General features: G+C 45.9%; 1 protein-coding gene across 1 annotated transcript in view; it reads left to right on the forward strand.

The window, feature by feature from the left end:
* Window positions 1-25,525, forward strand: part of LOC140468137 (complement C3-like) — a 125,365-nt gene that overhangs the window by 21,764 nt on the left and 78,076 nt on the right. The window contains exons 12-16 of the mRNA XM_072564333.1: window positions 2,705-2,917; window positions 10,878-11,081; window positions 16,859-17,023; window positions 18,468-18,597; window positions 18,949-19,020. Coding sequence (XP_072420434.1) covers window positions 2,705-2,917; window positions 10,878-11,081; window positions 16,859-17,023; window positions 18,468-18,597; window positions 18,949-19,020 — 784 coding nt within the window. The remainder of the gene's footprint in view (window positions 1-2,704; window positions 2,918-10,877; window positions 11,082-16,858; window positions 17,024-18,467; window positions 18,598-18,948; window positions 19,021-25,525) is intronic.

Below are 25,525 nucleotides of genomic sequence, written 5' to 3' on the forward strand. Positions count from 1 at the left end.
CTGCAGCGGTGAAGACCAGCATGGGCACCACCAACCCCTTCAGGATCATTCCAGAAGCACAGAAAGGCTGGATATATTCCCCAAGGCTTTGTCCCTTGTGATGCACAAGTAAGACCCTGTATCCTCTGGAGTTTAGAAGAGTCAGGTTGGACTAAGTATGATCTTAGAAACAGCGTCCCTTCTAAGCTGCGTGCACACAGCTGTCCATGGTGATAGATCTTGGTGTGGCATTGACCTTCTGGTTCCTGAAGTCACTAAAACACATGGACTTCAGAGGTCTGGCATGAAACCTAGAGAGACTTCTGGATATAAGGTCCTGAGGGGGCTTGATGAGGTGGATGTGGAAAGAATGCATCCTCTTATCAGAGAATCTAGAACGAGGGGTCATTGTTTAAAAGTAAGGAGCCATCCATTTATGATAAATTTCAGGAAGCCTTTTTTCCTCTGACAGGGCTATGAGTCTTTGGAATTTCCTTCCTTAAAAGACAGTGGATGCTGAATCTTTGAATTATTTTTTTAAGGCACAGGAAGATAGACTCTTGGTTGCCAAGGGGGAATGAAAGATTGTTGGGGGCAGGCAGGAATGTAGAGTTGAAGTTAAAATCAGATCAGCCGTGATCTTATTGAATGGTGGAGCAAGGCTCAAAGGGTCATGCGGCCAACTCTTGTTCACATGTTGTTGCTTTCATCAAGAGGAAGGTAATGATGGAATCCAATATTAGAATCCTGTGATACCATCATCATTTGGCAGACCTGGACTTTGAAGATGACCTCCCCCTGTTGGCTGAAGTATTATGTGCTCTAGGGCAGATATCAGACTTGAGCAATGCCAACGTTGGTCTATGTTCTTCTGCAAGGAGAGCAGGACAGTAATGATTGCATGTTAACAAAGTCATGGTCATACCATCACTATCAGGTGACAACGTCAAGGATGTTGACCATTACCATATCTCAGAAGCAACACCTCCAAGGAGAGTGATGGAAGGTTCCAAGTCCACACAAGAGTCAGCAAAGCAGCTTTGGTCTTCAATCTCGATGCCGTGAAGTTTGGATTTCTACATGTCTGCACAGAACCAACTTTATTCTATGGCAATGGTACAGGGTACAATGGTGCAATAGTGGGTGGCACAGTGGCACAGTGGTTAGCACTGCTGCCTCACAGCGCCAGAGACCTGGGTTCAATTCCCGCCTCAGGCGACTGACTGTGTGGAGTTTGCACATTCTCCCTGTGTCTGCGTGGGTTTCCTCCGGGTGCTCCGGTTTCCTCCCACAGTCCAAAGATGTGCGGGTCAGGTGAATTGGCCAGGTTAAATTGCCCGTAGTGTTAGGTAAGGTGTAAATGTAGGGGTATGGGTGGGTTGCGCTTCAGCGGGGCGGTGTGGACTTGTTGGGCCGAAGAGCCTGTTTCCACACTGTAAGTAATCTAATCTAATCAATTGCTGTAAGGACTGAGAGTCGACTGAGGTGGGGTGAGAGAGAGGGGAGTTGATTCACCCCTCCTCAACTGTAACACAACTGAAGACTCTGTGCTGAAGTATGTTTTATGAGTTCCTTCAAGAGCAAGCCACACCATAGGGGTTGGGGCAAACAAACATTGAGTGCTGATGGCAGACTCTGGCTGCCCGTTGTGCCACAGAGGAACAGAGGGGCCAAGTCTTAAAGGAGTGAGAGAATTCTCAAGAGAAGGCACCGCAGAGCTCTAACCTTGACACCTCAGGTGTGGTGAGCAATAGTGAATAGATTGAAGAAGTTGTGACTATTCTCCTTGGTGAGAAAAGGCTGAGAAGAGATCTGATAGAGGCTTTCAAAATTATGAGTGGGGCTGGAGAGAGAAGGGAGAGTGATGCTGTTCCCACTTGGTAAAAGCAACAAGGATGAGGGAGTCAATTTAAAATGACCTGCAAAAGGCGCAGGAGATAAAGTGAGGAATTATTTTTTAAACAACCAACGTACTGGCTGGAAATGTGGTGGGGGCAGGTTCAATGGAAGCACTCAAGAATAAGAGTGATGTGTAAGGATACATGGGAAAAGGAAGAGGCTGCCACATGATAATGATGCTCATTCAACAAGCTGGTGCAGGCACAGATTGGAGTAGATCCCCCACAGTATGGAAACAGGCCCTTCGGCCCAACAAGTCCATACTGACCCTCCAAAGAGTAACCCACCCAGATCATTCCCCACATTTACCCCTAACTAATGCACCCAACACTATGGGTAATTTAGCATGGCCAATTCACCTGACTTGCACATCTTTGGATTGTGGGAGGAAATCAGAGCACCCGGAGGAAACCCAAGCAGACACGGGGAGAACGTACAAACGCCACACAGACAGTCGCCCGAGGCTGGAATCAAACCTGGGTCCCTGGCGCAGTGAGGCAGCAGTGCTAACCACTGAGCCACTGTGCTGCCCCGCAGTGAGGTGGATAGCTTCCTTTGGCACCAGAACACATTGGTGATTCTGTGAGGTTAAAAGCAGGATGATCAGAATCAGGGGAATCAGACTATGCGTCAACCGACCTCCTTCTGATCTTGTACCTGATGTGGCAAATTACGTTTGCTTTAATAAATGTTTGCTAATATTCCGATGCGAATAATTTTGACTTGTGAAACAGTAAAGAGAGTGCAAAGTTGCTTGACTGCCTCAGTTTAAATTTCTCACTATGTTGTTTGTTACTCCCCCCCCCACCAATCCCACCGCATACAGGTTGTAACAAACGCTGCCAACATCCCCAAAGACCGTCAGGCCTCTGCAAGTATGGTGGCACAACCATATAGGACACAGTATGGTTCAAGGAACTACTTACATATCAGCATTCAACAAACAGAGCTCAATCCTGGAAGAGATCTGCCAGTTCAACTCAATCTCCGAAATGATGACGCTGCAACCCAGAACCAGATAAAGTACTTCACTTACATGGTATGTTCTCTGTTGTGCCAAGTCGTATTATCTTGTGTTAACATTTATTTAAAAAGGGCATTTCAGGGATCCTCAGTAATCTAGGGTGGAAGGAGCAGATGTTATTCTGCCCAGTGAGGCCATTCTCCCCTTTTCGTTATGCCCCCTTCTCTAAGTTGGTGCGGGAATTGAACCCATACTGTTGGCGACACTACATTGCAACCTGTCTGTTCTGGCCAATGGAGCTAATCAACCTCCACCCATCAATTCAGCAGTAACACCCTTGAAAATGCAGCAGAACGATTATTGCTCTCATCATCTCCACAGATGATAAAATGGTCTAGGCTGGGAGGTTAACACCCTTGGCTGCATCAGAAAGTGACAGAGTCAGTGCACATTTTGGCCAGGTTGGGATCCAAAGGTAAACATTTCAGACCCCATTTACTATTTTAGGACTTAACCAAGCACAGTGTGCATGGGACATCAGAACAGAGCAACAGAGCCAGTTATGCAGCTGAATAGCTAGATCTCCCTGTAATCCGTGTGATCTGACCTTGGTAATCAGTCTATCGTGTGGAACCATGTTCAATGCCTTACTGAAGTCTATATAGACCATATCCACCACCCAGCCTTCATAAATCCTCTTTGACACTTTCTCAAAAAACGCAATTAGAATGGTGTGACATGGTTTCCCATGCACAAAGCAGCGTTGACTATCCCTAATCAGTCCTTGCCTTTCCAAATACATGTAAATCTTGTCCCTGAGGATCCCCTTGAACAACTTGCTCGCCACTGATGTCAGGCTCACTGGTGTATAGTTCTTTGGCTTTTCCTTACCACCTTTCTGAAATAATGACACCGTGTTAGCCATCTTCTGCCACCTAACTCGTGGCAGTTAATGATACAAATATCTCATCAACGGGCCCAGCAATCACTTCCCTAGCTTCCCACAAAGTGGCTAGGATACACCTGATCAGGTCCTGGGGATTTATCCGCCTTTTATGCATTTTAAGACATTCAGCATCTCCTCCTCTGTAATATGTACACTTTTCTGATATTGCTATGTATTTCTCCAAGTTCTTTATCTTCCATATCCTTCTCCCCAGTGACCATTGATGTTAAACATTTGTAAACATGCTGCTCCTTTAACAAGGCCAGGTTGCCCTTGGTTTTTTTCTCAGAGAGGTCGTAACAGACACAGACTCCGAAAAGTCTGAGTTGAAAGGTTTTAGGGCTGGTTTCATTATAGCTAACAGATATTGCCTTCGGCAACAGGCTTTCAAATAAAAAAAACAACTTGTACAATGAAAGGGGAGTGGCCAGTTCTCTCAGCTCAGCTTTTCCCTGGTTTGTTTTTTTTAAGCTGCTCGATCTAAAGAAGCAGATCCAGGCTGGTACTCTCTCTTTGACTTCTCTCCTGTAAGACCCTGTGTTTGATTTTACCTTTTCTGCCAAGGGGTGTATTTGGGGTTTGTTGCAGGCATTTGGAACAGCATCATTAAGTTGGCATGATCAGTTGGGTTTTCCAATAGGTTAAGCTATTCAGTATTCTGTTCTCTTTTGTTTGTGTTTCATTCGGTAATCATGTAAATCATTTCTGTTTTGTTTAAAACTATGTGGTTTGACCAGCTAGCTCCCTCCTGGAATATCCACGTCATACCTGCTTAAACCAACTGGCAAAGTTAGGGTCTGGGCTACTTTTTTGAAATGTTTTGAGGGGGTTTGGCCTGGTCCATAACAAGTATCTGACCCATCTCCTGCCGTTCCACACATAGGCTGCCTGTAAGGGGTCTTATTCTCTCCCTAGTTACACTTTTGTCCTTAATATGTTTGTAGAATCACTTTGGATTCTCCTTAACCCTATTTGCCAAAGCTTTCTCACTTGATGTCACTTTGCGGTGCACTGACAAGTTGGAACACAGTCACATTCCAAACAAGCCTCTAGATAGCAAGGTTAATCAGAGCCAGAAAACCAGTAAGGTGCTCAATGCTCCCAACAGGGATGTCTGTCAGTGTGACAGGAAGGCCTCAAACATTGATTCTCCTCATTGAGAGAGAAGGATTGATGACAGAGGAAAATGGCACGGGCCAGTGTGCACCATTATGCTTGGCAACAGGCACCAACACTGAAAACAGCAGATTCACAACGAAACACAACCATTTCATACTGAACATCTGTGAGTCTGGCTGTCATTGACTGGCTTCTTCAGCCATCGGCACGTGCACCACATGAAACCATTCATAGGATCAGGAATAGGCCATTCAGCCCTTCAAGACTGTTCTACCATTCAATGAGATCATGGCTGGTCTGTGGGGCCACAGACCTGCCTTTGACCCATAGCTTTGCTTAATGAAAAATTATCTACTTGGGATTTAAAATTAACTGATCAAACATTGACTATCTTTTGAGGATGAGAATTCCAAATATCTAGCACCCCTTGTGTGTAGAAATGCTTCCTAACATCTCTCCTGAATGGTTGGCCTGAATTCTCAGACTACGCCCTCCAGTTCTAGAAGCCTCAGCCAGTGGAAATAGTTAATCTTTTTCCACCACCCTTTTCCAGTTAATATTGTGAAGATTTCGGTTAGATCACCCTCTTAATGTTTTAAATTCTAGAGAAAAACAGACCAATTTGTACGATCTCTCCTCCTAATCTAACTCATGAAGTCTTGGAGGACAGCCTTGAGATATTCCTACACTTTGGGAAAGAAACTCTGAGTTGCTAATGCCAGGTCAATTAAGTAAGTTACCATGAAGCAGAAAACAGAGCATCAGCCTGTTCGCTAACTTACAGAGTCTCAAAATCAATTGCTCCACTATCAGCATTAGTGTTACTAGTACAACAGCTGCAACAAACCACCTCCAATCGCCACTGAACCTAGAGACTGAATCATGTTATTTTAATTGTGATCATTTTACTCAACTGCATTTCTCTCTCTCTCTCTCTCTGTGTCTGCGTGTGTCTGTGTGTTGGCATGTGTGTGTGCGTGCATGTGTGTGTGCACATGTGTTGTGTGCATGTGTGTGTGCACATGGGTGTGTGTGCAGGTGTGTGTGGGGGTGTGTGTGTGTGCGTGTGCGTATGCATGCATGTGTGTGCACAGGGGTGTGTGTGCGTGTATGTGCATGTGTGTGCGTGCGTGTGTGTATACGTGCATGTGTATGTACGTGTGTGCGTGTGCGTGTGTGTCACATTTCATTACCTTTTCTCATATTTAGAAGCTGATAAGCTCACTCTTCCTTACCTCACAAAAACCTGGTTAAATTTGGTTCCTTTTCCAACATAAATACATTTGGAAAGGTGTGCCAAGGGGTCTTTTTCAAATTAAGCTTGTTGTGACCCACCGAGGAAGGGGATGAATAAAGAAGTTCATCTCGTCTCACCCAGGAGCTTTACCATCTGGGGCGGGAATGGTTTCTGTCTGGAATTGTAACTAATTGGAGGCCTTTATCTGGAGGCCAGTCGTAACATTCTTCAGATGGTGCCTGCCTTCCTAATCTTCCAGCACTGACTGTTTTTCTTTGAGTCAGCCAGGGACTTCCTACTAAAGATGCTTGTGGATTGAATGCATTATGTCAGACAGGATCATTTGGAATTCTGACATTTTGCAGGGAATATCATAGTCACATAAATACTTTGGTGTCAACTCCTCAACATTTGCAAAATCTTTGCTTTGATTTAAAAAAAGTAGTTACATCCCTAAGTTGACCTGCCTGTCCTCAGTTCTCTGTTGCAACAGGCATCCATTGAAACATAGAGGATAGGGGCAGGACGAGGCCATTCGGCCCTTCGAGCCTGCTCTGCCATTCATCACGATCATGGCTAATCAACCAACGCAATAGCCTAATCCTGCTTTCTCCGCATAACCTTTGATCCCATTCGCCCCAAGTGCTATATCTAGCCGCCTCTTGAATATGTTCAATGTTTTGGCATCAACTCCTTCCTGTGGTAATGAATTCCACAGGCTCACCATTCTTTGGGTGAAGAAATGTCTCCTTATCTCCATCCTAAATGGTCCACCCTGAATCGTTAGACTGTGACCCCTGATTCTGGACACACCCACCGTTGGGAACATCCTCCCTCCATCTAGCGTGTATAGTCCTGTTAGAATTTTATAAGTCTCTATGAGATCCCCCCTCTGAACTCCAGTGAAAACAATCTTAACCCAGTCAATCCCTCCTCATACGTCAGTCCCACCTCCCCGGAATCAGACCGATAAACCTTTTGCTCCACTCCCGCAAGAGCAAGAGCATTCTTCCTCAGAAAAGGAGAACAAAACTGCACGCAATATTCCAGGGGTGGCCTCACCAAGGTCCTGTATAACTGCAACAACACAGCCCTGCTCCTGTACTCGAAACCTCCCGCAATGAAAGCCAACATACCATTTCCCTCTTTACCGCCTGCCGCACCTGAATATATACCTTCAGCAACTGGTGTATAAGGACAACCAGGTCCCGCTGCACCCTCACTTCTCCCAATTTGCACCCATTCAGGTAGTAATCTGTCTTCTTGCTTTTGCTTCCAAAGTGAATAACCTCAGATTTATCCAAACTGTACTGCATCTTCCATTGATTTGTTCACTCACCCAACCTGTCCAGATCATGCTGAAGGATCTCTGCATTCTCATCACACTTCACCCTCCCACCCAACTTGGTATCATCTGCAAACTTTGAGATATTACATTTTGTTTCCTCATCCAAGTCATTACTATATATTGTGAATAGCTGGGGTTCTAGCACTGATCCCTGTATCACCCCACTAGTTACCGCCTGCCAATTTGAAAAGGACCCATTAATTCCTGCTCTTTGTTTCCCCTCTGCAAACCAGTTTTCTATCCATCCCAATACACTTCCCCCAGTCCTATGTGCTTTAATCTTGCACAATCATCTCTTATGCGGGATTTTGCCAAACACTTCCTAAAAATCCAAATATATCAAATCGACTGGCTCCCCCTTGTCAACTCTACTTGTTACATCTTCATAGAATTCCAACAGATTTGTCAAACATAATTTCCTCTTCTTAAATCCATGCCAACTCTGTCTGATTCTGCCATTGCTTTCTAAATCCTCCACTATAAAGTTCTTATTAATGGATTTGAGAATTCTCGCCACTACTGATCTACAATTCCCTGGTTTTTCTCTACTTCCCTTTTTGGATATTGGAGTGATATTAGCTACTCACCAATCTGCAGGGATTCTTCCAGAGTCTATAGAATCCTGGAAGATGACCACCAATGCATCCACTATTACTGGAGCCAATTCCTTAAGTACTCTGGGATGTAGATCGTCAGGCCCTGGGGATTAATTCGCCTTCAATCCCTTTAATCTTCCCAGGACTATTTCTCTACTATTATTGATCTCCCTCAGTTCTTCCCTCTCACTAAGTCTTGCATTCTCCAACATTTCTGGTATCTGGATTGTGTTCTGTTTTGTGAAGGCAGAACCAAAGTATGTATTCAGTTGCTCAGCCATTTCTTTGTCCTGTATTATATTCACTTCCGTTTCTATCTGTAGGGGACTTACATTTGTCTTCTCTAATCACTTTCTCTTTACGTATGTGTGGAAACCCTTATTGTCAGTCTTTTTGTTCCCTGCAAGCTTACTTTTGTACCATATTTTCCCCAGGTCTTTCTTTGCTGAATTTCAAACTGCTCCTGATCCTCAGATGTATTATTTTTCTTGGCCAATCTTTATGCATCTTCTTTGGATCAGACTGTATCTCTCATTTCATTTGTAATCCAGGGATTGGCTCCCTTACCCATTTTGCTTTTTGTGCTGGACAGGATTAAACAGTTGTTGTAGTTTCCCAAATGTATTCCTTGAATGTTTGCAATTGCCTGTCCACTGTCATTCCCTTCAAGTAACTCTCTCCAATCTGTCAAGGCCAATTCACGTCTCATAGCTTCATGGTTTCCTTTATTAAGATTCAGCACCGTAGTCTCCAAATCAACTATCTCCATCTTGATATAAAATTCTGTCATGTTCTGGTCACTCATCCCCAAGGGGTCTCACAGAGCTGGATTGGCAATGATTCCCTTCTCATTACACAGTACCCAGACCAAAATGACCTGCTCTCTAGTTGGGGTTCCTCTGCATATTGGTCAAGAAAACCATCCCATATGCACTCTAGGAATTCCTCCTTCACAGCAATGCGGCCAATTTGATTTACCCATTCCATGTACAGATTAAAATCAACCATGATTGCCAATATTACATGCACCTCTAATTTTCTAATAACGGGTTTCCCAATATCACCACTGCAGTTTGTGGGTCTACATATGTCACCCACTAATGTTTTATGCCCTTTGGTATTTCTCAACTCTATTCTGGATTAGAATGGTGCTGGAAAAGCACAGCAGTTCAGACAGCATCCAAGGATCAAGGAGTAGGAAGATGAAGGGCTTTTGCCCAAAATGTTGATTTTCCTGCTCCTCGGATGCTGCCTGAACTGCTGTGCTTTTCCAGCACCACTCTAATCCAGAATCTGGTTTCCACCATCTGCACTCATTGTTTTTACCTATTTCTCAACTCTACCCAAACAGACTCCACATTGCCAGGGCTCATATCCTTTCTCACTATTGTGTTTAATTTCCTCTTGAACCAGCAATGCCACTCCCCCACTTTTTCCTTTATGCCTGTCCTTCCTACCTCCTGAATATCCAGGGACATTCAGTTCCCATCCCTGGTCACCCAGCAGCCATGTCTCTGTAATCCCAATCATATCATACCCATTTACATCTATCTGTGTGATTTGTTCATCCACTTTATTTCGAATGCTTCATGGATTTTAAATTTGTTCCACTGGTAAATATCTCTACATCTTTGTAATTCTTTGGTGCATAAAGATTAGATTAGATTACTTACAGTGTGGAAACAGGCCCTTCGGCCCAACAAGTCCACACCGACCCGCCGAAGCGCAACCCACCCATACCCCTACATCTACCCCTTACCTAACACTACGGGCAATTTAGCATGGCCAATTCACCTGACCTGCACATCTTTGGACTGTGGGAGGAAACCGGAGCACACCCATGCAGACACGGGGAGAATGTGCAAACTCCACGCAGTCAGTCGCCTGAGGCGGGAATTGAACCCGGGTCTCTGGCGCTGTGAGGCAGCAGTGCTAACCACTGTGCCACCGTGCTGCCCACCTGCAGATGTTCACCTCTTCTGTCCCTCATCTTTTCTGTCTGGTATCCATCCACCACATTGCTAACCTACCCTTTTTCCTCCACCTTTAATTTGTGTTTTCTAATTTCCCCCTCTAACCGATCTCTTCCTCTCCCCTTCCCCACCTCCTCGCACACTCCCACCCACCCCAAGCATTTAGTTTAAGGTCCTGCCTACAGCCCTAGTTATGCAATTCATTAGGACTCTGGTTCCAGCGCGGTTCAGATGAAGACTGTGTCATCGCATATTGGTCAAGAAAACCATCCCATATACACTCCAGAAATTCCTCCTCCATAGCATTGCGGCTAATTTGATTTGCCCATTCCATGTGCAGATTAAAACTACCCATGATCGCCAATATTCCCTTATCACATGCACCTCTAATTTCCTAATAACGCCATTCCCAATATCACCACTGCGGCTTGTGGGTCTACATATGACACCACTAGATCACCTCTTCCCTGGTACTGGTGCCAATGGCCCACAAATTCCAACCTATTAATCCCACACCAATCTTTGAGCCACCCATTTACCTGCTTAATTTTATTGACCCTGTGCCTATAAGCTCGTGGCTCATTAACTTTCTGTTGACATTTGGAATTTATTAAAAATAGTAATATAATGTTTATCGTTTTGATTCAGATATTTTACTGGTGAATCTACTGTGTCCTTTCTCAATTGTTACATGAGCTGTGGTCATCAAAATTTATCCAAGGCCCTTTCTTTCATGTATGTATTGATAAATCTTCGGTTTGTTGGAGTTAATTCCTTAAGTTATTTTATGTTTTCTTTTTCACTCTCTTTGACCAGATAATAAGCAAAGGCAAAATAGTGAAAGTTGGACAGCAACCAAGACAGAAAGATCAAATCATAACGATTATGAAAATTCTAGTCACCCCCGATCTAATTCCATCCTTCAGACTGCTAGTCTATTACTATTTGTCAAAGGGATTAACAACAGAAATGGTTGCAGATTCTGTATGGGTTGATGTGAAAGACACGTGCATGGGAACAGTAAGTATTCCTGTTTCATATGTGATTTATTTCGTGTAGGAGGCTTCAACAATCTTACTCTAAACTCCAGTGGATTAATTAAGAAAATAGGTAATTATAATATAAAACAAAGACCAGCAGATGCTCAAGTTCTGAACCAGAAACAGAGTTGGCTGAGAAAACTCAGCAGGTCTGGCAGCATTTTTGGAGCGAGAAACAGAGTTGACATTTTGAGTCCTGTGAGCCTTTTTTACATCAGTTCGAAAGAAGAGTCATATTGGAGGCAATAAATAACTCTGCACTCTCTCCACAGATGCTGCCCCAGGCCTGCTGAATAGGAAACAATAGACTAGCTAGCTGGACATGTGTTAATGGGAAAATTGCTGAATCTACTATTAAGAAAGTGGTAGCAGAATTGTTAATCACTCATAAAGCAAACCGACAGAGTCATCGTGGTTTTATGAAGAAGGAATTGTGTTGGTAAAATTTATTAGATTATAGTAAGCAAGGTGGAAAAAGTGGGACCATTGGATGTAAGAACATAGGGGCATAAAAGTTGGCTGTTCAGTCTATTAATCCTGTCCCATCACTCAATACAATCACGGCTGATTGAATGCTAACCCGCTCCACTCCCATAATCCTATATGTCATTGCTAATCAGAAACTATCAGTCTCCACCTTAAACATACTCAAAGGCTGAGCTTCCACAATACTTGGTGATAGAGAATTCCAAAGGTTCGCAACCCTTTGAGGAAAAATATTCCCCTCATCTTGGACTTAAGTGGCGTACTTATTTATTTGAAAATTGTATCCCCTAGTTCTAGACTCCCCAGCCAGGAGAAACAGCTTACCTGTATCTGTCATGTCTATCCTGTTATTTGTAATTACCTCTCTGCCTCAATTAATTGGTTCATAGGTCATCCCTTCACTTATTATTCAGCCTATCGACACCCCACTTACACTTTTTTAAACTTATCTATTGACACTCCTAATTACCTGAAATTATCTTGCCATTATCTCTCTGCCGATATATTCTGTGCCTGTGCGCTTCCCTCCATTTCACCTGATAAAGGAGCAGTGCTCCAAAAGTTGTGATTTTAAATAAACCTGCTGGATTATAACCTGGTCTCATATGATTTTGTCCACCCTATTCCAACACTAGCACCTGCACATTATATCCCATTATGTATTTTGTAAGTTTCAATAAAATCACCTCTTGTTCTATGGAACCCCAGAGGATACAGGCCCGGTTTCCCAATCTCTCTTTAGAGGGCAGTCCCACAGTCTAAGTCTGGTGAACCTTCATTGTACTCCCTGTATGGCAATGATATCTTTCCTTAGACAAGGAGATCTAAACTGCACACAGTATTCCAGGTGTGGTCAAACCAAGCTCCTATACAATTGACTGCAAATCACTACTTCTCTACTCAAACTCTATTGTGATAAAGGGAACAGTTCATTCGCCTTCCTAATAGATTTTTGCACCTGTGTGTTAGCCTTCAGTGACTTACTGAAAAATATATCTACCACCATCCACGCTGAGGCTGGGAGTTAAATTCATGCTGAGGCCAAGAGTTACATTCACACTGAGGCTGAGAGTTAAATTCACGCTGAGGCTGGGAGTTAAATTCACGCATTAGGCCGGGAGTTAAATCCACGCTGAGGCTGGGAGTTAAATCCATGCTGAGGCCGGAAGTTAAATCCATGCTGAGGCCGGGAGTAAAATCCACACTGAGGCTGGGAGTTAAATCCACACTGAGGCCTGGAGTTAGAATCCACACTGAGGCTGGGAGTCTGTGTCCACACTGAGGCCAGGAGTTAGAGACCACACTGAGGCCCGGAGTCAGAATCCACACTGAGTCTGGGAGTTAGAGTCCACGCTGAGTCCAGGAGTTGGAGTCCACACTGAGGCCCGGAGTTAGAATCCACACTGAGTCCGGGAGTTAGAGTCCACGCTGAGTCCAGGAGTTAGAGACCACACTGAGGTTGGGAGTTAGAGTCCACACTGAGGTTGGGAATTAGAGTCCACACTGAGGCCCAGAGTTAGAGTCCACACTGAGGCCAGGAGTTAGCGTCCACACTGAGGCCGGGAGTCTGAGTCCATGCTGAGGCCAGGAGTCTGTGTCCACACTGAGGCCGGGAGTCTGAGTCCACACTGAGGCCGGGAGTTAGAATCCACACTGAGGCCGGGAGTTAGAGACCACACTGAGGTTGGGAGTTAGAGTCCACACTGAGGTTGGGAATTAGAGTCCACACTGAGGCCCAGAGTTAGAGTCCACACTGAGGCCAGGAGTTAGCGTCCACACTGAGGCCGGGAGTCTGAGTTCATGCTGAGGCCGGGAGTCTGTGTCCACACTGAGGCCGGGAGTCTGAGTCCACACTGAGGCTGGGAGTTAGAATCCACACTGAGGCCGGGAGTTAGAGACCACACTGAGGTTGGGAGTTAGAGTCCACACTGAGGTTGGGAATTAGAGTCCACACTGAGGCCCAGAGTTAGAGTCCACACTGAGGCCAGGAGTTAGCGTCCACACTGAGGCCGGGAGTCTGAGTCCATGCTGAGGCCAGGAGTCTGTGTCCACACTGAGGCCGGGAGTCTGAGTCCACACTGAGGCCGGGAGTTAGAATCCACACTGAGGCCGGGAGTTAGAGACCACACTGAGGTTGGGAGTTAGAGTCCACACTGAGGTTGGGAATTAGAGTCCACACTGAGGCCCAGAGTTAGAGTCCACACTGAGGCCAGGAGTTAGCGTCCACACTGAGGCCGGGAGTCTGAGTTCATGCTGAGGCCGGGAGTCTGTGTCCACACTGAGGCCGGGAGTCTGAGTCCACACTGAGGCCGGGAGTTAGAATCCACACTAAGTCCGGGAGTTAGAGTCCACGCTGAGTCCGGGAGTCTGAGTCCGGGAGTTAGAATCCACACTGAGGTCGGGATTTAGAGTCCACACTGAGGCCGGGAGTTAGAGTCCACGCTGAGTCCGGGAGTCTGAGTCCGGGAGTTAGAATCCACACTGAGGTCGGGATTTAGAGTCCACACTGAGGCCGGGAGTTAGAGGCCACACTGAGGTCGGGATTCTGAGTACACACTGAGGCCGGGAGTCTGAGTACACACTGAGGCCGGGAGTCTGAGTCCAGACTGAGTCCGGGAGTCTGAGTCCACGCTGAGTCCGGGAGTCTGAGTCCACATTGAGGTCGGGAGTTAGAGTCCACACTGAGGCCGGAAGTTACAGTCCAGACTGAGGTTGGGAGGTAGAGTCCACACTGAGGCCAGGAGTTTGAATCCACACTGAGTCCGGGAGTTAGAGTCCATGCTGAGTCCAGGAGTTAGAGTCCACACTCAGGCCGGGAGTATGAGTGCACACCGAGGCCGAGAGTTAGAGTCCACGCTGAGTCCGGGTGTTAGGGTCCACACTGAGGCCCAGAGTTAGAGACCACACTGAGGCTGGGAGTTAGAAACCACACTGAGGCCCGGAGTTAGAATCCACACTGAGTCCGGGAGTCTGAGTCCACGCTAAGTCTGGGAGTTAGAGTCCACACTGAGGCCAGGAGTCTGTGTCCATAGTGAGGCTGGGAGTCTGAGTCCACACTGAGGCTGGGAGTCTGAGTCCACACTAAAGCCGGGAGTATGAGTCCACACTGAGGCCAGGATTCTGTGTCCACACTGAGGCTGGGAGTCTGAGTCCACACTGAGGCCGGGAGTTAGAATCCACACTGAGGCCAGGAGTCTGTGTCCACACTGAGGCTGGGAGTTAGAGACCACACTGAGGCCAGGAGTTTGTGTCCACACTGAGACCGGGGGTCTGAGTCCACACTGAGGCCGGGAGTCTGAGTCCACACTGAGGCCAGGAATCTGTGTCCACACTGAGGCTGGGTGTTAGAGTCCACACTGAGGCCAGGAGTTTGTGTCCACACTGAGACCGGGGGTCTGAGTCCACACTGAGGCCGGGAGTCTGTGTCCACACTGAGGCCGGGAGTCTGAGTCCACACTGAGGCCGGGAGTTAGAATCCACACTGAGGCCGGGAGTTAGAGACCACACTGAGGTTGGGAGTTGGAGTCCACACTGAGGTTGGGAATTAGAGTCCACACTGAGGCCAGGAGTTAGCGTCCACACTGAGGCCGGGAGTCTGAGTTCATGCTGAGGCCGGGAGTCTGTGTCCACACTGAGGCCGGGAGTCTGAGTCCACACTGAAGTCCAGAGTTAGAATCCACACTAAGTCTGGGAGTTAGAGTCCACGCTGAGTCTGGGAGTCTGAGTCCGGGAGTTAGAATCCACACTGGGGTCGGGATTTAGAGTCCACACTGAGGCCGGGAGTTAGAGGCCACACTGAGGTCGGGATTCTGAGTACACACTGAGGCCGGGAGTCTGAGTCCAGACTGAGTCCGGGAGTCTGAGTCCACGCTGAGTCCGGGAGTCTGAGTCCACATTGAGGTCGGGAGTTAGAGTCTACACTGAGGCCGGAAGTTACAGTCCAGACTGAGGTTGGGAGGTAGAGTCCACACTCAGGCCGGGAGTTAGAGTGCACACCGAGGCCGAGAGTTAGAGTCCACGCAGAGTCCGGGTGTTAGGGTCCACACTGAGGCCCAGAGTTAGAGACCACACTGAGGCTGGGAGTTAGAAACCACACTGAGGCCCGGAGTTAGAATCCACACTGAGTCCGGGAGTCTGAGTCCACGCTAAGTCTGGGAGTTAGAGTCCACACTGAGGCCAGGAGTCTGTGTCCATAGTGAGGCTGGGAGTCTGAGTCCACACTGAGGCTGGGAGTCTGAGTCCACACTAAAGCCGGGAGTATGAGTCCACACTGAGGCCAGGATTCTGTGTCCACACTGAGGCTGGGAGTCTGAGTCCACACTGAGGCCGGGAGTTAGAATCCACACTGAGGCCAGGAGTCTGTGTCCACACTGAGGCTGGGAGTTAGAGTCCACACTGAGGCCAGGAGTTTGTGTCCACACTGAGACCGGGGGTCTGAGTCCACACTGAGGCCGGGAGTCTGAGTCCACACTGAGGCCAGGAGTCTGTGTCCACACTGAGGCTGGGTGTTAGAGTCCATACTGAGGCCAGGAGTTTGTGTCCACACTGAGACCGGGGGTCTGAGTCCACACTGAGGCCGGGAGTCTGAGTCCACACTGAGGCTGGGAGTCTGCGTCCACACTGAGGCCAGGAGTTTGTGTCCACACTGAGACCGGGGGTCTGAGTCCACACTGAGGCCGGGAGTCTGTGTCCACACTGAGGCTGGGAGTCTGCGTCCACACTGAGGCCAGGAGTTTGTGTCCACACTGAGTCCGGGAGTCTGAGTCCACACTGAGGCCGGGAGTCGATGCTGACTTTAGTCCCGGCTATCACAGATATCATTTGAAAAATAGGAGGTAAAAGAAAAAAAAATGAAAAAAGAGAAAAAAAAAAGAAAAGAAACAGGTGAGCTTTTGCTCTAGAGTCCGACTCTGCCACCATCTTGTGACGTTATTGAATGGCAGAATAGACTATAGTGTTGTAAGTCCTGACATTATTACTACGTATTATTACGTGATGTTGCCTCAAAAGCACAATAAACGTGGTAAGTTTCATGGCAGAATATGATAAATACTTGATGGCAAATGTTTGCAAGGCTAGGGGTTAGATTGAGGTGAATTGGATAATTCTTGCAAATGAATAAATCCTAACGACCTCCTTCTATGCTATTTCATTCCTTGCCTCTATAATTTTACTGTTTCAAATCTCTTACTTCAGCAGCAATGAGCTGCACCACTCAAAAAGCAATTTAATGTTTATGACTAATTTGGACTGACATATTTTTCTTCACAGCTAATCGTGTCTAATGCAAATGAGGAAGAAGAAAATAAGATTTACAAACCTCGCAATCAGTTTAAACTGAAAATCACAGGCGACTCTGGGGCAATTGTCGGCTTAGGTGCTGTAGATAAAGCTGTGTTCGTATTGAATAAGAAACATAAGCTAACACAGAGTAAGGCAAGTAATTTCTCATGTTTTTCTAAGCTTTAAGATTGAGAAAAGTCTGGTAGGAGCTAATACTGGGTGAAAACTGGATGTATTTTTGTTTCTCGGCTACCCAGTTTAAAAAACCATTTCTCTCCATTTATTTGAAAGAAAGTGGTTGGCAAATGGACAGAGCTTCACACGGGTGGTTTTGGGACCACAACCAGAACAGGGAATTTCAGTAGAGACCAGAAAATAGCAGGACCTGGGGTTGGGATGGGTAAATCCACACTGGAGTGAGCATTCTGGTGTTGGGTGAAAACGTGTGAGGGAAGAAGCCAAGGTTTAATGCTAAAAATCACACAGCACCAGGGTATAGTCCAACAGGTTTATTTGGAAGCACTAGCTTTCGGAGCGCCGCTCCTTCATCAGGTGGTTGTGAGCAGCGCTCCGAAAGCTAGTGCTTCCAATTAAACCTGTTGGACTATAACCTGGTGTTGGGTGATTTTTAACTTTGTCCATCCCAGTCCAACACTGGCATCTCCAAATCAAAATTTAACACAATTTGTTTTGGCTCTCAGCAGAACTGTTGGATGTCAAAGCTCTGCGATGCACCCTTTAGAGAAGTATAGAGGGTTTCAGGAGGGAATGATATGTTCCAGTGTTTCCATTGGAATGTTGGGAATGTTCTACAAGTTTAAATGGTGCAATTTACTTGGGGCTATTAATCGACCAAGTGGATGATATGACTGAGCTAAAATTCATTGTATTGTAGTTCACTATCGGTTCAGCTCCTTCTCATGGTTCCATTGAGGAAACGTTCAGCTTCAGTCTGAAAGACATGGGTCTGAATATTGTCCACAACAGACCAGGCCTCTGGCCTAACCAACATGGCGCCAGAGATTGGAATCGGAATAACCAGGCCTTAAAACTGTCGTTTTCACTGGGGGTGGAAGGTGTTGGGGTGGAGGGTGGGGGTGTGTGTGTTGGGGGACGTTGGTGGGTGGCAGCTTATACTTCATACATACGTTGACAGAGACATCTAAACAACCCCTGCAGTCTTCATGTTGAGCTTCCTGAGGGCAATCTCATTTTTATGTGTTCAAAATGACAGGGGTATGAGGGGAGTCAAAGGTCTTTGTTGCATGTGATGCCTATGGTGGTCCAAAGCAGACCTCCCCTCAAGGTTTATTGCGGCAGGTTATTGAGGTCATGGTGGGACTGGCTTCCTCTGTCACGTCCTGCAGTCACTGTATATTGTCTGCCATCAGAATATTTTCACGGTTTGTTTTAGATTTCCAGTATCTGCCGCATTTTTTTCTCTTTTTGGGGAAATGAAATCGGATGGGCACAGATTGGTGGGTTGTATTTTCATTGCACTACTGACTCTCTAGCCAGAGAGAAAGCGAGGCAGCATCTGCATCACCTTGTCAATTGTTTTTGATTCATGTGGCAGCTTTGTGTGTATTTCATACAGATCTGGGACGTTGTCGAGAAGAATGACATTGGATGCACGCCTGGAAGTGGCAGTGATGTTCTTGGTGTTTTCACAGATGCGGGACTAACAATTGTAACAAGCAGTGACCTCAAGACACCTACAAGGACAGGTACTGGTTTCTAGAAGCACTCATTGAATTAACTTCTACAGCATGCAAAGGGGATTCTGGGGATGTTGAAATTCTATTCGCCGAGATAACTTGTGTTTGAGAATGAATGAAATACTAGTTTAGTGCACAGTTCTGGATCTGTGCTGAAGTCTAGTACAGTTTGACGGTACACATCTATGCTGCATTTATTCCATCATGATTGCAGTTATTTTCCTTTGATAAATTCTCCTCTTAATTCCCTAGGCCATGACACATGCAATTATACTTGGAAGTTCATAATGTGAATAAGTTTTAAACTGCAGGACTATAACTTTTATCCTAACATGCATTTTTCTCAAACATCTATTACAGACCTAAAGTGCCAACAGCCAACGAAACGTAAACGCCGTTCAACGAGATTAATGGACGTTAAAGCGGCTAAATGTATGTGTTTGTGTTTGAAGAGAAATTACACTTTGATAAATCACATTTATAAAAGGATCATTTTCACGGCAGATTTTTGTTTTAAACATGTTATGTTCCCACAACTAAAATGTTATCCTGGTGCAGCTGTAGAAAAAATTGGTGTCAGAATTTCTTCCTCTGTCAAACAAATCTATAATAACTCATCAGAGTGCACATGAAAGTCATTCAGCCCATCAAGTGAAGAGGCCTGTTGGCTCACAACACCAGGGATCTGTGTTCAATTCCAACCACGGGTGACTGCCAGTCTGGAGGGAGACCCGAATTGCACACAATATTCTAAAAATGGCCCAACCAATGTCCTGTACAGGCACAGCATGACGTCCCAGCTCCTGTACTGTCCCAGCGTCTGCATGGGTTTCCTGTAGGTGCACTGGTTTCCTTCCAAAGCCTAAAGATATGCACAAGAGGTGGATTGGCCATGCTAAATTGCCCTGTAGTGTGCATGCTAGGTGGTAGTAAATGTTGGTTTTTAGGGATAGAGTGAGATACTCTTTGGAGGGTTGGTGCAGACTTGTTGGACCAAATGGCCTCTATCTGCACTGTGAGCATTCTATAAAGTCTTTCCTGACCCTCTGAAGGGTCCTATGCCCACAGTTAACATGGCAAATCAACCTAATTAATCTGCAGACTGTGGGGCAATTTAGCATGGCCAATTCAACTAATTTCTGCATTTTTGGAGGAAACCCATGCAGACACAGAGCAAATGTGCAAACTTCGTCCAGGGATGTGCAGGCTAGATGGATTAGTGATGATAAATACAACAAAGAACAAAGAAAATTTACAGCCCAGGAACAGGCCCTTCGGCCCTCCAAGCCTGAGCCGTCCAAATCTACTGTCTAAACCTGTCGGTCAATTCCTAAGGATCTGTATCCCTCTGCTCCCCACCTACTCACGCATCAGTCCAGACGAATCTTAAATGAATCTCCCGTGCCTGCCTCTACCACCTCTGCTGGTAGAGGTGTTCCAGACACCCACCACCCTCTGTGTGAAGTACTTACAGTGTGTATCCCCTTTAAACTTTTCTCCTCTCACTTTGAAAGCATGACCTCTCGTTATTGAATCCCTCACCCTTACTTCTATCCACCCCTGTCTATACCCTTCATGATTTTGTAAACCTCAATCAGGTCCCCCCTCAACCTTCTTTTTTCTAATGAAAATAAACCTAACCTACTCAACCTCTCTTCATAGCTAGCATCTTCCATACCAGGCAATACCCTCATAAACCTTCTCCGCACCCTCTCCAAAGCGTCCACATTCTTTTGGTAATATGGCGACCAGAACTGTACACAGTATTCTAAATGTGGCTGAACCAATGTCTTGTCCAATTTTAACATGACCTGCCAGCTCTCATACTCAATACCCCGTCCGATGAAGGCAAGCAAGCCATATGCCTTCTTGACCAATCTATCCACCTGTGCAGCCACCTTCAGGGTACAATGGACCTGAACTCCCAGATCTCTCTGCTCATCAACTTTTCCCAAGGCTCTTCCTTTTACAGTATAATTCGTTCTAGAATTAGAGAGCGAATGTGGGATCAGATGGGGAATGGGTTTGGGTGGATGCTGTTCAGAGGATTGTTGCAGACTTGGTGGGCTGAATCGCCTTCGTCTGCACCATTAGGGATGGTTTGATATTATGTAGTACAGTAGTACCACTCCTCCCCCCGCCTCCCGCTCCCCCCCCCCTGCCCCCGCCCCCCATACCAACAGGGGAATGCGTTACAAGACCTACCACAGAAGCCTGAAACCACAGATAGGAGCGAACCTATTCATTTCAATGGGAAATTTACCTTCCCAGCAGCTCCCTGGTCCCTGGTCCTGGAATGTTCCCTGTAATATGTTCGGGCCGTGTGTACAGGTAAATTGCTGCTTCACCTGGAAGGTGTATCTAGAACCTTGGATAGAGAGGAGGGAGGGAGTAAACAGATAGAAGTTACACCTTCAGCGATTGCAGGGGAAGGTGCCATGGGGGCTTGGGGAAGTGCTGGGAACGGAGGAGGATTGGACCAAGATGACCTGCAGGGAATGGTCCCTGCGGAAGGCTGACGCGGGAAGGGAGGGGAATATGTGTCTGTTGGTGGAGGTAGTGTAAATGGCAGCTTATGATCTTTTGGATGTGGATGTTGGTGGGATGGTAGGTGAGGACAGGGGCACCCAATCACTGTTGTACGGCGTGGGTGGGGGAAGAGAAGGAGTGAGGGAAGTTGGATTGGACAAAGCCCAGGGCCCTGTCAAGCAGGATAGCAGAGATTCCGCGATTGAGGAAAAAAGATGGACACTTTTGAGGCATTCTTTCACAGGGAAAGCTGCCTGCTCCCTCCTCACTATCCGGACAAACCTTCCAAGTGACAGAGCGATTTAACTGCATTGCACTTAATCTAGTCTGCTGTATTGGCTGTTCACAATGTAGTCTCCTCTGTACTGGGGAGAGGTAATACAGACTGGGTGACTGTTTTGGAGAAAACCTGCAACCTGTCCACAAAAACGACCCTGAGATTCCAGTCGCCTGTCACTTCAACATGCGACCATGTTACCATGCTAACGTCCTTGTCTCAGGTGTGTTGACGTGTTCCAGCGAGCCTCAGTGCAAACTCAAAGAGCAACATCTCATGTTCTACTTGGGGACCCTGTAGCCTCTGAGACTCACCATCAAGTTCAATAACTTTAGACCTTGATTCTATCCTTCCGTGCTTTTGCCCAGCCCCACACCTGGACCTGTTATGACATGAGTTGCTTTTAGCGCAGCCAATCCAAACTTTACCCAACCCTCAGACCTATTATGTCAGAAGTCACACAGCACCAGATTATAGTCCAATGGGTTTATTTGAAATCACAAGTTTTTGGAGCGCAGCCTCTTTGTCAGTGAAGTATCATCAGTCCTATTATCACATTGCACAGTTTGCTTTCAACACATTTCTCCCACTCTGAGCTCCATTTATCATTTATTCAGCTTCTCTTCTGTCCTGCTTAAGTGTCAATAATATCCTTGCCTGCATATCCCTTTCATATCTCTCTCTCTCATTCTCTGGGCTCCATTCCACCAATTCACTCAACACTCCCACCTCAAGCTTCACAATGAGCACCACTTTTTCCTAGCTGCTCCTGGTTCTGATGAAGGTTACATGGGCTCGAAATGTGATCTCTGCTTTTGCCCCACAGGTGCTGCCAGGTTGGCTGAGTCTGTCCAGCAATTGCTGTTTTTGTTTCAGTTCTGCCCCATTCTTTGTTTTAGATTGAGGCATCCATGATCAGGTGGTCGGCCATTTTAAGTTGGATGGCTAAAAAGTGCACAAGAATTCAACAGGAAAGCTTCCTGAAACCTAACTTAATTTGAAAGTATTGGTGTAAATGGACATTTAGTGATTGAAATTCAGAAAAATAAACAGCACAACAGTGACTTGTTGTCAGTGTGCAAGATTATGGCAGCTTTGTGTAAGGTAGTCAAGTCATAACTACTCCCAGCAATGAATAGTGTTAGGATGAAGAAACAAAGATTAAATGAGCAAGAGATGCAGGAGTTATGTGAGGAAGAATACTTTATACACGGGAATGACTGGGGGGTTTGCTGCAGGTAGCTGGAAGAGGATGTAAATCAATGATTTCGAAAGGAAATAAATCTATTGGGCTACAGGGATTGATCAGGCCTGACTGATTACTCCTCAAAGACCCAAATGGACTTGAAGAGCTGAATGGTATTCCATGTGCATAACATCACCATAGTTTCCCCAGAACACAGGGCTGCTCTCTCATGTGAGTGAGTGAGAGAGAGAGAGGACTGATAGTGGTTTAATCTGAGGGTCACCACAGCTCAGGTAAGGAGCGAAGTTGAGAAGGAGAGTCCTTCATGGTAACCTCAGCCAGTGACAGGCATTGAGCCCACACTGTTTCTGTCACTCTGTCTGACAGAACAGCCATCCAGCCAACTGAGCTAACCAACGAGGCTTTGAAAAGAATAATTCTATGGTTCACTTAAATTTACACCCATGCTTCAGCTCCCTCAGCCCTGGGTTTAACAAATTGAGCAACAATTCAAGAAGGTAGTTCACCGCCACTTTCTCAAGGACAACTAGGAGCAGGCAATAAATGCAAGTCCAGCCAGCAGTGCCCTTGTCCTACGAGCGAACAACAAAGCAAATTCCTTCCTCAAGCTTTCTGCTTCTTTTCCTGCTCCACAGAGATGCTGCTTAGAGCCTTTGTCAGTGATCTTTGCCCAATGTTAATGTGTGGCTCACTGCCACATTTTGTTTGATAGTCGCTCCTGTTAGATGCCACAGGATGTTTTATTATGTCAAGCGCTTTATGGAAATGCGAGTTGGTCTTCCTAAGTATATAAAAGTAACTTTTGTACGAGTCATATGTTCCCAACAGCAAAGTTATCCTCAGAAATCACAGACTCAGTACAAAGGGTTGGCCCCTTAGGACTCAGATGAACTTAAGAACCTAAGAACCAGGAGCAGGAGTAGGCCGTCTGGCCCTTCAAGCCTGCTCCACCATTCAATAATAGAACATATAGAACATAGAACATTATAGCACATTACACGCCCTTCAGCCCTCGATGTTGCGCCGCCCTGTCATACTAATCTGAAGCCCATTCCACCTACACTATTCCATGTACGTCCATATGCCTGTCCAATAACGACTTAAATGCACTTAAACGTGGTGAATCTGCTACCATTGCAGGCAAAGCATTCCATACCCTTACTACTCTCTGAGTAAAGAAACTACTTCTGACATCTGTCCTATATCTATCACCCCTCACTTTAAAGTTGTGTCCCCTTGTGTTTGTCGTTCCCATACTTGGGAAAAGGCATTCCCTGTCCACCCTATCTAACCCTCTGATTATTTTGTATGTCTCTATTAAGTCACCTCTCAACCTTCTTCTCTCTAACGAGAACAGCCTCAAGGCCCTCAGCCTTTCCTCGTAAGATATTCTTTCCATACCAGGCAACATCCTAATAAATCTCCTCTGCACCCTTTCCAAAGCTTCCACATCCTTCTTATAATGCGGTGACCAGAACTGTACACAATACTCCAAGTGTGGCCATACCAGAGCTTTGTACAGCTGCAGCATAACCTCCTGGTTCCGGAACTCAATCCCTCTATTAAAAAAGGCCAAAACACTGTATGCCTTCTTAACAACCCTGTCAATCTGGGTGGCAACTTTCAGGGATCTGTGTACATGGACACCGAGATCTCACTGCTCATCTGCACTCCCAAGAATCCTACCATTAGCCCAGTACTTTGTATTCCGATTATTCCGTCCAAAGTGTATCACCTCACACTTGTCCACATTAAACTCCATTTGCCACCTCTCAGCCCAGCTCTGCATCCTATCCATGTCTCTCTGCAACCTACTACATCCTTCGTCACTATCCACAACTCTACCGACCTTCGTGTCATCTGCACATTTACTAACCCACCCTTCTAAGCCCTCATCCAGGTCATTTATAAAAATGACGAACAGTAGTGGACCAAACACCGACCCTTGCAGTACGCCGCTGGTAACTGGACACCAAGATGAACATGTTCCATCAACTACAACCCTCTGTTTTCTTTCAGCAAGCCAATTACTGATCCAAACTGCTATGTCTCGCACAATCCCATTCCTCCGCATTTTGTATAATAGCCTACTGTGAGGAACCTTATCGAACGCCTTGCTAAAATCCATATACACCACAACAACCGGTTTACTCTCATCTACCTGTTTGGTCATTTTGTCAAAAAACTCAATAAGATTCGTTAGGCACAACCTACCCTTTACAAAACTGTGCTGACTGTCCCTGATCAGATTATTCTTTTCTAGATGGTTATAAATCCTATCTCTTATAACCTTTTCCAATACTTTACCAACAACTGAAGTGAGACTCACTGGTCTGTAATTACCAGGGTTGTCTCTACTACCCTTTTTGAACAAGGAAACCACATTTGCTATCCTCCCGTCCTCAGGCACTATTCCTGTTGACGATGATTTGAAGATCAATGCCAAAAGCTCGGTAATCTCTTCCCTTGCTTCCCAGGGGATCCTAGGATAGATCCCGTCCGGCCCAGGGGACTTGTCTATTTTCACACTTTGTAGTATTTCTAATACCACTTCCTTGTGAACCTCAATCTCTTCTAGTCTAGATGCAAGTATCTCTGTATCTTCCTCACCAACAATTTCATTTCCTATAGTGAACACTGTCGAAAACTATTTATTTAGTGCTTCCCCTATCTCCTCTGACTCCACACACAACTTCCCACTATTATCCTTGATTGGCCTTAATTTAACTCTCATCATTCTTTTATTCCTGACATACCTATGGAAAGCCTTAGGGTTAACCCTGATCCTATCCGCCAACAATTTCTCATGTCTCCTCCTGGCTCTTCTGAGATCTCTTTTTAGGTCTTTCCTGACTTCCTTGTGACCCTCAAGCGCCCTAACTGAGTTTTCACATTTTGTCCTAACATAATCCTTCTTCTTCTTC

This window comes from Chiloscyllium punctatum, chromosome 46 (genome assembly GCF_047496795.1).
Source record: "Chiloscyllium punctatum isolate Juve2018m chromosome 46, sChiPun1.3, whole genome shotgun sequence".
Classification (NCBI taxonomy): domain Eukaryota; kingdom Metazoa; phylum Chordata; class Chondrichthyes; order Orectolobiformes; family Hemiscylliidae; genus Chiloscyllium; species Chiloscyllium punctatum.